Source organism: Hipposideros armiger, unplaced genomic scaffold (assembly GCF_001890085.2).
Source record: "Hipposideros armiger isolate ML-2016 unplaced genomic scaffold, ASM189008v1 scaffold_530, whole genome shotgun sequence".
NCBI lineage: Eukaryota > Metazoa > Chordata > Mammalia > Chiroptera > Hipposideridae > Hipposideros > Hipposideros armiger.
In genome coordinates, this window is record NW_017731880.1 from 1,379,863 (window position 1) to 1,391,730 (window position 11,868).

Consider the following 11,868-nt stretch of genomic DNA (forward strand, 5'->3'; position numbering starts at 1 on the left):
GGGAGGCGGGGATGGGCTGCTCCTTTTCAGTTTGGACTTTAGACTTTACATTGAATGAATGCTGTAGATAGAAGATCAGCCTCAAATGTTGCTGGCACAAGCCCCAAGGGGCGGGAGAGGCCATTGAGTCCTGCGCATCTACGTCCGAGGGACACATGGAATGGGATTTCACACATCGGCATCATAAACGGTGACAGTGTGTTAGCTGGACAATCAATCATGGATGCCCCAGCGCTGTAGCAAAACGACCGCTCCAGGGGGAAAAGCCCCACAAGCAGACAGCTGAGTAGTCGACTAGCTGTGTCTGAAACCCTAACCAAGGCTGGGGGATAACACTTCCTGAAGTGGCGAGAGAGAAGTCAGGACGACACAGGAGGTGGACACAAAGGAGGTGAAGCTGACTCCCAGACCCCTCAGGGCCGGGGGCCAGGGCTCTGCCTGCCCAGGGTTCTGAGTGGATTCACCCGGGAAGCTTTTAAAAACCATCCCAGCTGCCAGGGAGGGTCTCACGCCAAACCTGCACAATGTGACAACTCATGGGCAGGGGGCCAGCAGCTCATATTTTACAAAGTTTGTTGACACCAGAGATTCTTAAATATCTGAAAGCCCAAGCTTTAAGGTCAGAGAGAGTCAGCGATTCGCACAAGGACCCAGGCATTTCTCCGGGCCTCCGAATGTAAAGCAGATTCGCACAAGAGTAAGATCACGTGTGACGGGGACGTGGGTCACCAGCGAGAAACCGGTATGAACGAAAGGTGTGCACGCACTGGGGCACAGGGGTCCGCATGGGGGTCGGCTGGCAGGAGGGGGAAAGGCAGCAGGAACAAGGAGCGTTTCCAACCTTGAAGGATACAATCCATCCATGAGAAACCTCTCCATCAGCCTGTAAGGAGGACACACAGGGTGGTCAGGCACATCCCCCAGGGCGACAGCTGGGAGTCACCTGTGGCTCCCCCCCGCAACACAGTTTCCTTTTAAGCACCAAGCCCAGGAGCTGCCTGCACCCTCCCCCGAGCCCCTGAAGTCCCTGGCACCCTCCGCTGTAAAACTGACCCAGCACCACAGCTGCTCTGCTTGTGGGCAGGGACCCTGCGTACTCCTCTCCGAGCCCCAGAGCAGCTGGTCACCAGGATTAATTGAAGAAATAAAGACCTGTCTTCTGAACCATATGTCTACACCGGAGGTCAAAAGGCATTTAGAGTATAACCAGCATCCAAACGCCACGGAAAAACCAGCAGCCACGCCTTCAGCCCATGTGCCAAGGCCGGGTGGGGAGCGCAGACTTCCACCCTTTCAGGACTGCAACGAGGCACCGCAACAACGTTCCCAGGCTGGGTAGGAGCCAAGTAGGCAGCGGGGCTTCTTTCCCGACAGATGGTGAGGAGGTTCCCGGCTCAGCGTCAGGAGACCACGAGGCCGGACCTCACTTCCGCCAGCAGTTAGTTGGTGGGAGCGGCTGATGTGCTGCCCCCACCGCTGCTGAAGCAGTGTCACGGGAATCAGCTAAAACAGAAGGCTCAAACTGGATCCAGACATTCATAACGTGATATTCAGACTGTCCAACTTTCAACAGAAAATCACTTATCACTCCAAGAACCAGGAAGACCTCAAACTGAATACAAAATGACAGACACCAGCAATGCTGGTACAGATGTTAAAACCATCTGACAAAGCTTTAAAAGCAGCATCATAAAAATGCAGCAATGAGCAATTACAGATGTGCTCGAAATAAATGAAAATATAGACAGTCCAAGCAATGGACTATTTTTCAGCACAGAAATAGAAGATATAAAGAATCCAAAGGGTATTTCAGAAAATTTTAAAAATACAAGAAGCAAAACGAAAAACTCACTGGATGGGCTCATAGCACAATGGAAGGAGCAGAGGAAAAATCAATGAACTTTCTAACAGAACAAAAGAAATTACCAATATAAACACTAGTAAGCAAATGGCCTGGAAAGAATGAACAGAGCCTCAGGGAACTAGGGGACTAGATGATGATATGAATGTCATCAGAGTCCCAGAAGAAGAGGAAAAAGCAGACCAAGCTAAAAAAGCAATAGAAGAAATAATCCTGAAAACTTCCCAAATTTGGCAAAAGACATACACCTATAGGGTGAAGAAGCTGAACAAAAGTCAAGCAGAAGAAACCAAAAAAAAACTACACCAAGACACAGCATCATAAAACTCCTGACGCCTAAAGACAAAGAAAAAACCCTTGAAAGCAATGAGAGAGAAATGACATCGCACCATCCAAATGGCACAGGATTTCTCAGAAGTGGCACAGTTTTCTCAAGTGCTGGAAAGAGAGCTGTCAATGCAGAACCCAGCCGCGTGACACCGTCCCTCATGGGTGGAGGGAAGCCAAGAAGTTCCCACATGAAGGGAATGAAGAAGGAATCCTGGAGCATCAGGAAGGAAGAAGGCACCCCAACAACATTCCTCAGCATAAGGAAAAATATGGGTAAGCACAGAACACTGTTTTCTCCCCTTGAATTTTCAAAATTATTTTTGATCGTTAAAGCCAGTTATAGCACTGTATGATGGAGTTCTCAATGGATGCAGAGAAAAAATTTAAGACAAAGTGACATAAAGGAAAGCAGTTTATACATCAGTCTAACAGGTAGACTGAAAAGTTATGTATATGTAATATAATATCTGGAAGAACCACTATGAAAACCACAGTCTCTTAACAAACAAAACATACTCACTGTATGATAGTCACAAAATGAAAATTTATGTCTATACAAAAACCCATACACGTATGTTCACAGCAGCTGTATGTATAACAGCCAAAACCCAGAAACAACCAAAATGTCACGTAATGGGTGACTGTAAGTTTGGAAAAAACAAACTGCGGCATATCTATCCCATGGACTATTACTTAGCAATGAAAAGGAACAAACTATTAATACACCCTACAGCTGAGATGGATCCTAAAGGTGTTATGCTCAGTGGAAAAGGCTACACACTCTATAACTCCATTTATACAATGTTGTCAAGATGACATAACTGTAGAGACGGAGAATAAATTAGTGGTCGCAGGAGTTAGGGACGGTGGGGAGTGAGGGGGGAGGGTGTGACTGCAGGTGTCTCTGCAGTGATGGAAGCCTGCTGTCTCGATGCCAGTGATTAGTCGTACAAATCTACGACCGTCATAACATGACACAGAGCTGTGCAGCCATTGAGCCAATGCCTCCTGACTTTGACTTGTTCCCTGAGATCAACCCCTGGGGAGGCTGCATGAAAGGCGTACAGGCCCTCTCGGTACTCTCCTTGCAACATTCGGTGAACTTGTTATTTGAAAATGAAAATAAACAGAAAAAACAGACTGGGAGAAGATATGTGCAATGCCAATAACTGACAAAGAATGAATACACAGAAAATATGAACGGGTCTCAGAAAACAGAAACAACTTTGTTGAGTTTTTATCATAAGTGGGTGCTGCATTTTGTCAAATGTGTTTTCTGCATCTACTGGGACAATCAGAGGATTTCTACCCTTCATTTTGTTAATGTGGGGAATCACACTGATTGATTTGTGGACGTTAAGCCATCCTTGCATCCCTGGAATAAATCCCATCTGGTCACGATATATGATCCTTTTAATGGATCATTGAATTTATTTTGCTAATATTTTGTTGAGGATTTCTGCACGTATCTATCTTCATCAGGATATTGGCCTGTATTTTTCTTTTCTTGTGGTGTCCTCCTTGTCTGGTTTAGGTACCAAGGTAATGCTGGCCTCATAAAATGAGTTTGGAAGCGTTCCCTCCTCTTCTATTTTTTTGGACAAGTTTGAGAAGGATTGGCATTAATTCAAGAGCTTGGGACATGAACATGCTGTGTATTTTCTGCTTGTAAATTTCCCCTAGTTAAATCTAGTTTGTACTTAGACCACATGGCCGTAGCAGGGTGTGTGCTTTTGCCTCTTCACACAATGATGGACAGTTATTAAGGGGAAAATGAGACCCAAAGGCCAAGTTAGACAGCTATTGACGAAAAAAGGCAATGCGTCTGAGCCTAACGACTCTCAAGGAGGGAATCAGAAAAGACCATGTGTTGTTATTAAGCAGAAAGAACATCTGGGATCAAGGAAAACTGTCAGAAGAAGAAAGGCAAGGCCTGGGACAGATCAAAGGAACTCCCCATTGGGGAGATGTCTTCTTGAGCTGCAGAGAGAGAAGCCACAGGAAGGGCATGGATTCCTCTCAGAACTGGGCCAGCCCCACCCTGTGGTCCAGAAAGTGTGAAGAAAAAGCATGTGAAGGACTGGCTGAGTCTCCAGTGGCATGGTTACAGGGGGGACTCAGGGAGGGGCTCTCATCCACCACCCAGAACAGGGTCTGACCAGGTAGTGCTCAGCACTGGTTGAGCAGCTGTCCAGTGAAGGGCATCCAGTTAGGACAATCAGATCTCGAGCGGGCCAAGCCACCATAAGGGAGAACACATTCTGACACTAGATCCAGCCAGGAAGGTGGCACATGCAGAAGCAAAGGAAAAGCCCTGCCCGGGAGGCAGTGCCTAGGTCTGAGGATGCTGCTCGCCCCAGAGCCCACGCTCCACAGAGGCCCGTGCAGCCAGAAACAGAGGGCTGAAGAGGCAACAAGGTCAGGAGGCCTGAAGGTAACACACCAGAAAGAGGCACCTCAAAGAGGGCCTGGGGGCTGGGGCTGCCCCAGCGTGCGAGGTGACGGCATTGCTTCAGAGCCACTGTGCAGAGCTGGGGCCGGGCACGGACAGGTGCCGTCCCGATGATGAATACACATTAATTTACCTCTTCATCCTCTTCTCCATGCTGCATTTAGATTCGCAAGTGGGGACAGTGAAAACCGGCACAGAATTCTTGAGCCAGGGTTTTCTCGCCTGCCCACCTTCCCTCCTGGACCCTGTGTTTCCGCCACAGCCTCTGTCTCTGGGACAGCGTTTCGCTCGAGATGCTGTTGGGTGCTGGCAACTGGACTGTGCTGCCCCTGTTGTGGCTGCAGAGGCCAATGCTGTGGGAGCCTCTGACGTCCTCTCAACTGTCCGTACTCTTTTCTTTTCTGTTGTCCTTTTAAGTGAGGCTTATAAAGGACTGGCATTGGACTAGGAGCTCGGTAACAATGAGTGAGCAGGCCAGCCACCCGGGTCTCCCACCAAGCTCGCTCCGCCGGCCTGCCATTCCTGCACTGACTGTGAAGTGGGGTGGAAAGCAGGGGGTTACGTACTGCATAATCTCCGCAAGCCACCACAGCTGCCCTCGCTGTCACTGTCTAGGCTTGCTGCTGACGATGGTCAGAGCACTGAAATACTACAGCTGCAGTGTGTGCATCAGGGTGGGGCAGAGAGGGAACATGAATTCGTGAAGACGGCCTGAAAAGCAGCAAAGCCGCTGGAGGACTATTCACAGCTATGTGAGTCCAAGGACGTGTTCCTAAAAGATGAAGGTGGAAGGCACTGTGGAACTGGGGCTCAGGGAGATAAGATGAAACCTGACACCTGCTTGGGGCAAGCGTACCCTTATCCTGTGAGCCCTCACCATCCCAGGACAGGTGAGAAACAGGCCCACTCCTCCTGGAGACAAGCTGCCAGTGCTGCAGAGCCTCCCCTCAACTCTCCAGGTGTGCAGTTCCACACCTGTGCTGAAGTCAGTCAAAACAATAAGCCGATCTTTCTGCTGATTACACTCAGTCATCATTTCTACCCACTCTTCTCAATCGCAGGGAGTCCCTCCAAGAAAAAGCACCTTCACCCTCTGTCAGTCTGTCCCTGGTTATGCCAGTCACAGCTCTCACACCCACCTCTCCATCAACTCCCCACTGCCTCCTCCTCGTACGCTCTCAGCCCACAGACCATAAACAGGAAGACCAGTTCTCACCTCCTCACCCTGCGCTGCTTCAGTAGTCCCCGTGGTGACCCATCCCACCCCTTCTGCTGGGACTCATGGAAAAAGCTCAACTTCCTCAGTCCCTATGACTTTTCTCCCCTCCACCCCCTCCCACACAGCTGCTGATTCGATGCCCCATCTCCCCAGGATACACCTGGGCTCCAGCAAGAATCCACCCTCACCACTCCCCCAGAAGCCATACTCCTTGGTGCCTCCGGAGGACTTTTCTAATAACCTAGGTCGCCTGTGAGCCTGGTCTTTCTTCTACAATCTCCCCACATACTTGGACTTGCCCACAGCACTGTCCCCCAGGCATATGATCTTCACGTTGTCACCAGCGTCGTATTTCTCTTGGTCCAGCTCACAGGGTTTGGCTCTGTCCTCGGCCATTGGCGCCTAGCTGCAACAAGGGGCTCAGTTCAGGGGAGAGGTCTTGGCACTGTCTGGGAAGATCAAGAAGAGGCTGTTGTTAAAGAGATGAGATTTCCCCTCAACCAAATCTGCTTCTTCCTCTTCCTGTACAGGGAAGACACTAACTGATGAGACAGGGGCCCACGGACACACTTACATCGTTCTCTGTTCACCTTCATTTGGCCTCCACGTGCTGAACCGTGGGGTTATAAACTTGTCCTCACCAAGGTCCTCTTAGGTGCTTTACCCTATGTCATCTCACTACAGCTGTGCTCAGGGCCACACCTCCCATCCTACCCTGAGAAAGAGTATTCTAAAGCCATGTTAAAGCTTCACAAGTTTTGGGCCGGCTGAGTGGCTCAGTTGGATAAGAGTGCGAGCTCTGAGCAACAGGGTTGCCAGTTCGATTCCCACATGGGCCAGTGAGCTGCACCCAAGCTGAGCTGCCAACAGGTGGCAGGATGGCTCAGTGGTTAGAGCGTGCACTCTTAGCCACAAGGTTTCCGGGTCGACTCCCGCATGGGATGGTGGGCTATGCCCACCTGCAACTAAGATGGAACACAGCACCTTGAGCTGAGTGGCCGCGAACTGCTGACAGGTGGCCGGATGGTGGATGGCGACTGGACTTGGAGCTGAGCTGGCTGCGCCCTCTACAACTAAGACTGAAGGACAACTTGGCTGTTCTCCTTCCCCAATTCCCCAATAAAATCTTAAAAAAAAAATTAGCTTCACAAGGTTTACATACAGTTTTCTCACTTGTAAAACAGGGAGAAAAAACTGCCCATGTCACATGATCGATGTGAGATGCTGTCTGAGACCATGCTCTGCAGTGTGAGCTCTCGTCGCTGAATGATGACCATACAGCCAAAGATGCCTGGCCTGTACTCCCGATCCTGTCTCGTCCTCTCACCTCCCCTTCAACTTTCCACCCCACTGCAACCAGTAGCTGCCTCTTCCTCGCTCAACGGGGGCATTCTCTAATCCCAAGTCTCCTGGGTTATTTCACCAGTTTCAAATATGTCCTAAATGCTGATGCCAGACTGTGCCTCCCCTGCGATCACGTCTCTCAGTGCCAGACTCAGATGTGCAGTGGCCTGCAAGATTTGGATAGCGTGTCTATGCCACACAGGCCCAGGCGGCACATGACAACACGGACACGGAAGCCCTGCCCACCTCCTCACTCGCCCCCTCTGCCCAGGACATCGCCGGCACACAGTGCCGACACCTAGGCGCAACGGCACCGGCAGCTGTCCCACCGTCCTCACACCCACGTGCAACGCTGCAAACACGGCTGAGCATGTCCCGCGCTCCAGGCCCGGCTAACGGGGCGCACGGAAACGACGCGTCAGGCAGCGGCGGCGCTCGTTTCTCACAGGCCTTCACCGCGGGCGGAGCTTGCAGGCGCCTCAGGGGGTTTGCGGCACGGCGACGGCAGAGTTTCGCGCGGCCGGAGCCATGGCAGCGGCGTGCACACGGGTCCGGGTGGAAAACAGAGTTTTCCTGGCTGTGGCGCCGCAATGCTCAGGAAGAGGCCCGGCCGCGCTTACCGAGGTCCCCCGGGCCTCAGGCCAGCGCCCGGGAAGCGGCGGGCGATCGAGAAGCACAGGGAGGGCTGTCGCTCCCACCTCCGCCCCGTAGCGAAGCGACCTGTTGAAAAGACCTTCAGTGGGTTGTCGCTGTGCCCACGATCCAGCGGGCAAACTGTCACTCATCGAATATCTTGGGGACACCGAACGCGTCTGGCAACCTCCTCCCCCCCGTGCCCGCCGTCCCGCCCAGGGCGCAGGGACAGCCGGGGAGGGGCGGTCCCGCGGGCTGAGCCCCCCAGCCGGCCGCCCCCGGGCTCCGCTCCGCCCTCGGACCCCGTCCCGTCCCGGGGCCCGCCCAGCCCCGGGCCCCACACGCCAGCCCCGGCTCACACGGCGCCACCCAGCCTTCGACTCGCCCCGCGTCCTCGCAGCTGCTACGCAACCGCACAAGGACCCCGACGAGGGCTGCCCGGCCGAGGGCCTGAAGGACCCGCCGGGGCGCGGGCTGGCCGGGGCGGTGCCGGGCGGGGGCGGGCGGGCTTCGCGCATCGGGCGTGGGGTCTGGGCTGCCGGCGCGGGGCGGGCGGGCGGCCGGGGTCCGGGCTGGGCCGCTGCCCTCGGGAGCGTGTGGGTGGGGCGCCACGCGTGGGAGGCTCAGGAGCTGGCGATTTCTAAAGCGTCGAACGCTGCTGGGTGAACTGAGCGAATGTCTCCACCTGTCGGCCGAGCCGGCGTCGGCAGGAAACCCGCTCTGCACAGGCCGGCGCCGGCCGCGGGCTCAGGCGCGCTCTGACGCGGCAGCAGGTGTGTGCCCGGCTCGCCGTTCGTCCTCGGGACTGCGGCCACACAGCCGCGAGCAAGCCGGGGCTGCCTTCGTGGAGCGGACCTTCGCGGTGTAAACGCAACAGCCGCACTCACCGTCACAAGGCCCCCCGAAGACCGTGCGCAAGGGGCGACCAAGTGCAACCGGACTGGGAAGCCCCGCGGCCGAGGAGGCGCTCGCCAGTGGAAAGGCCAACACAGAGGCCAGCGGGTAAAGAGTTCTTGGAACTGAAAGGCTCATGAGGCTGGAGGAAAAGAAAAACAAGGGGAGAGGGTGTAGGACCTGGCCCCAGGCAGATGAGTGGGCGGCGCACCTGCGTCTTGGGACCCCGTGCCCGAGAGCTGGCCTGCCAGATGTCACCCGCAGAACGCCCTTCGTGTTGCTGTACCTCGATAACTCTCCCCTGGTCAGCAAGTCTCAATAAACCTATACCCGAAACTCAGCAAGCTGGTGTGTTCTCTGGGCTTGGCTTCTCTGGCACAAATCTTGGAACAATTCAGCCTCAGTCCAAACAGAGGGGTTCCAGGTGACTCTGGAAAGACACAAGAGCCAAAGCATACAAGACCTCGCAAGCCATGACTGGGTGGGACAGCGTGTGTGTGTGTGTGTGTGTGTGTGTGTGTGTGTGTGTGTGTGTGTTTTCTACCATGAGAGCAAAGGGCTCCTTGAAGGGTTTAGATGGGGGTCTATGACTAGATTTGCATTTGTAGGTCCTGTGAGGGGCTAGGGTCAGGATCAGGGTCAGGGTTTTAGGGTTCGGGTTTTAGGGTTCGGGTTAGGGTTTAGGGTTTAATGTTTAGGGTTATGGTGAGGGCTAGGGACAGGGTCAGGGACAGGGTCCAGGGTTAGGGGTTCGGGGTTAGGGGTTTGAAGATTGAGTTTGGGTTTGGATTCGGGTTTTAGGGTTAGGGTTTTAGCTTTAGGGTTAGGGTTCGGGTTCCGGTTTAGGGTTTCGGGTTGGGGGTGAGGGTGATGGTGAGGATGGGTTAGGGTTAGGGTTTAGAATCAGGGTCAGGGTCAGGGTTGAGGGGTCAGGGTCGGTGGTCAGGGTCCGGGTGGGGGTTGGGGTCGGTGTTGGGAGGGGTCTGGGTCGGGGGGTGTTGGGTTCGGGTGTCGGGTTTTGGAGGGTAGGGTTAGGGGCAGTGGTAGGGATTGGGTTAGGGTTAGGGATAGGGTTTTACGGTTAGGGTTTTAGGGTTTTATGGTTAGGGTTATTGGTTTAGGGTTAGGGTTAGGGTGTTAGGGTCAGGGTTAGGGTCGGGTTAAGGGTTAGGGTTAAGCATTGGGGTCAACTAATTGAATACTGCAGGTATGGATAGACTTGAGTCTTAGACTCAAGACTAAGGATATCTATATCTCAAACTGTTAGACAAAGAGCCTGAAACCCTCCTCTGGAAACCTAAAGAAAGAGAATTAATACAAGTCCTCAAACAGGCCTGTATTCCTGCCCCTGTACTAGCATTACCTTCATTAGAAAAGCCCTGTTACCTTTTTGTCAGTATCGATAAAAGTACTGTTCTTGGAGTCCTAACTGAAGAACATGGAGGTAAAAGACAGCCAGTAGCATATCTATCCAAGCCCCTTGATCCAGTAACAAGGGGCTGGCCAGAATGCATCCAATCCGTAGTGGCCACTGCCATGTTAGCTGAAGAAAGCAGGAAAATAACCTTTGGAGGACAATTAGTTATTAGCACCCCACACCAGGTCAGTGCAATTTTTCATCAAAAAGTAGGCAGATGGTTGACGGATTCTAAGATTCTCAAATATGAAGTCATCTTGTTAAAAAGAGATGATCTAATCCTGACCACAGACAATTGTCTGAATCCAGCCACCTTTCTAACTGGAAGTAAACAATCGGACCCGATCGAACATCGTTGCATGGACCTCATAGACTATCAGACAAAGGTTAGGCCAGACCTTAGGCAAAATTCTCTTCTGACTGGGTTAAAACTATATATAAATTTTTTAAAGATTTTTTTATTGGGCAATTGGGGGGATGGGAACAGCACTGGAGAATTTGGGGAAGGGGAACAGACAAGTTGCTGTCGTTTTGCTCCTCAGTCTAGTTGTGGAGGACATTGCTTCACTAGCCCATGTTGGTATTATCATTGCGCTCTTCCCGGATGAGGCTGATCAGTCGCCGGCCTCTGGACGGCTGCTCACGGCAGCTCTTGACAGCTCACACCGGCCTGCCAGCCACTCACAGTAGCTTATGGTAGCCCACTGCAGCAGGGGCTGCAGCCTATGCCACCGTCGCCGGCGACTCACGGCAGCCCAGCTCAAGGTTGAGCTGTTGTTCACCATCTTAGCTGTAGAGGGCAGTGTCACTGGCCCTCATGTGTGATCCGAACCGGGGCCCTGATGCTCAAGAGCTGGCGTCCCAAGCCAGCTCTTAACCAACATGCCACTTGACTGACCCTAGAGTTTGGAATTTTTAAGTAATTTACCCAAATTCACATAGCTAGTCATGGTGGAGCTTCAGTTATAAAATAACTAGCAAGTGTGTGGCTGATCTCAATACTATAATGCCTGGCACATGGCAGAGCATCTTATAAAATTAGCTATTCTAATAGAAAAAGTAAATACGCCCTACCATTGTTATTCTCTCCAGAGACAAAATCACTCAGACCTCCCTCAAATACTGTCCTCTGTCTCCCTCTGTCATTGTGTGGATAATGCAATGACTTAAAATGACACAGCTAGTAAGTCAAAATTAGAATTTCAAGGGAAGAAAGTAATTATGTTAAAGTCATGTGACATGCAAGTCACATGCACCATCTCATTTAAATTTCACAGTAAATCTGTTCATATGTATTAACTTCTTCCACTCCATGAGCTCAAAAGTGACCTGTCCCAGATTGCACAAAAAGAAAGAGGAGGTAGTGTTCAAAGCCAGATCACTTTGGCTCCAGAATCCAGAGGATGCACTATTTTCTGCAACTCCTTGCTGCCTTCACATCTGGCTAAGGGTCTTGGTGGTTTCCTAGGAGGAATGTAAAACCCCAGCCTCAGTCTCCACAGCTATAAGCGCAGGGGAATCAAAGTATCTTCTTAACACTCATCCATTCATTAAACACACACTGATGAAGTCTGTGGCATTGGCCTTCCTGTTACAGGGCAAGGAGTGAAAACAATTGATTGAGTTCACTTTGTTCTTAGCTAAGTTGCAAAGTATGTTGCTAGTGTCTCAGCAGCTGTACAGGAATCAGGTAAAAACAGTTAAAGGAATGGTGTTTA

General features: G+C 52.0%; 1 protein-coding gene across 11 annotated transcripts in view; it reads right to left on the reverse strand.

Annotated features, from left to right (window-relative positions):
- The window catches only part of RABL2B (RAB, member of RAS oncogene family like 2B), a 12,434-nt gene extending 4,145 nt beyond the window's left edge, over positions 1-8,289 (reverse strand). For 2 of the 11 annotated variants that reach the window (XM_019668653.1, XM_019668645.1), the window contains exons 1-4: positions 8,199-8,289; positions 7,827-7,926; positions 6,152-6,311; positions 854-883 (exon numbers count right to left, since the gene is read on the reverse strand). In XM_019668653.1, coding sequence (XP_019524198.1) covers positions 854-883; positions 6,152-6,258 — 137 coding nt within the window. In that variant the 5' untranslated portion in view covers positions 6,259-6,311; positions 7,827-7,926; positions 8,199-8,289. The other 9 variants (XM_019668652.1, XM_019668650.1, XM_019668651.1 and 6 more) reach the window with 9 other exon arrangements.
- Positions 8,290-11,868: the final 3,579 nt, after the last annotated feature.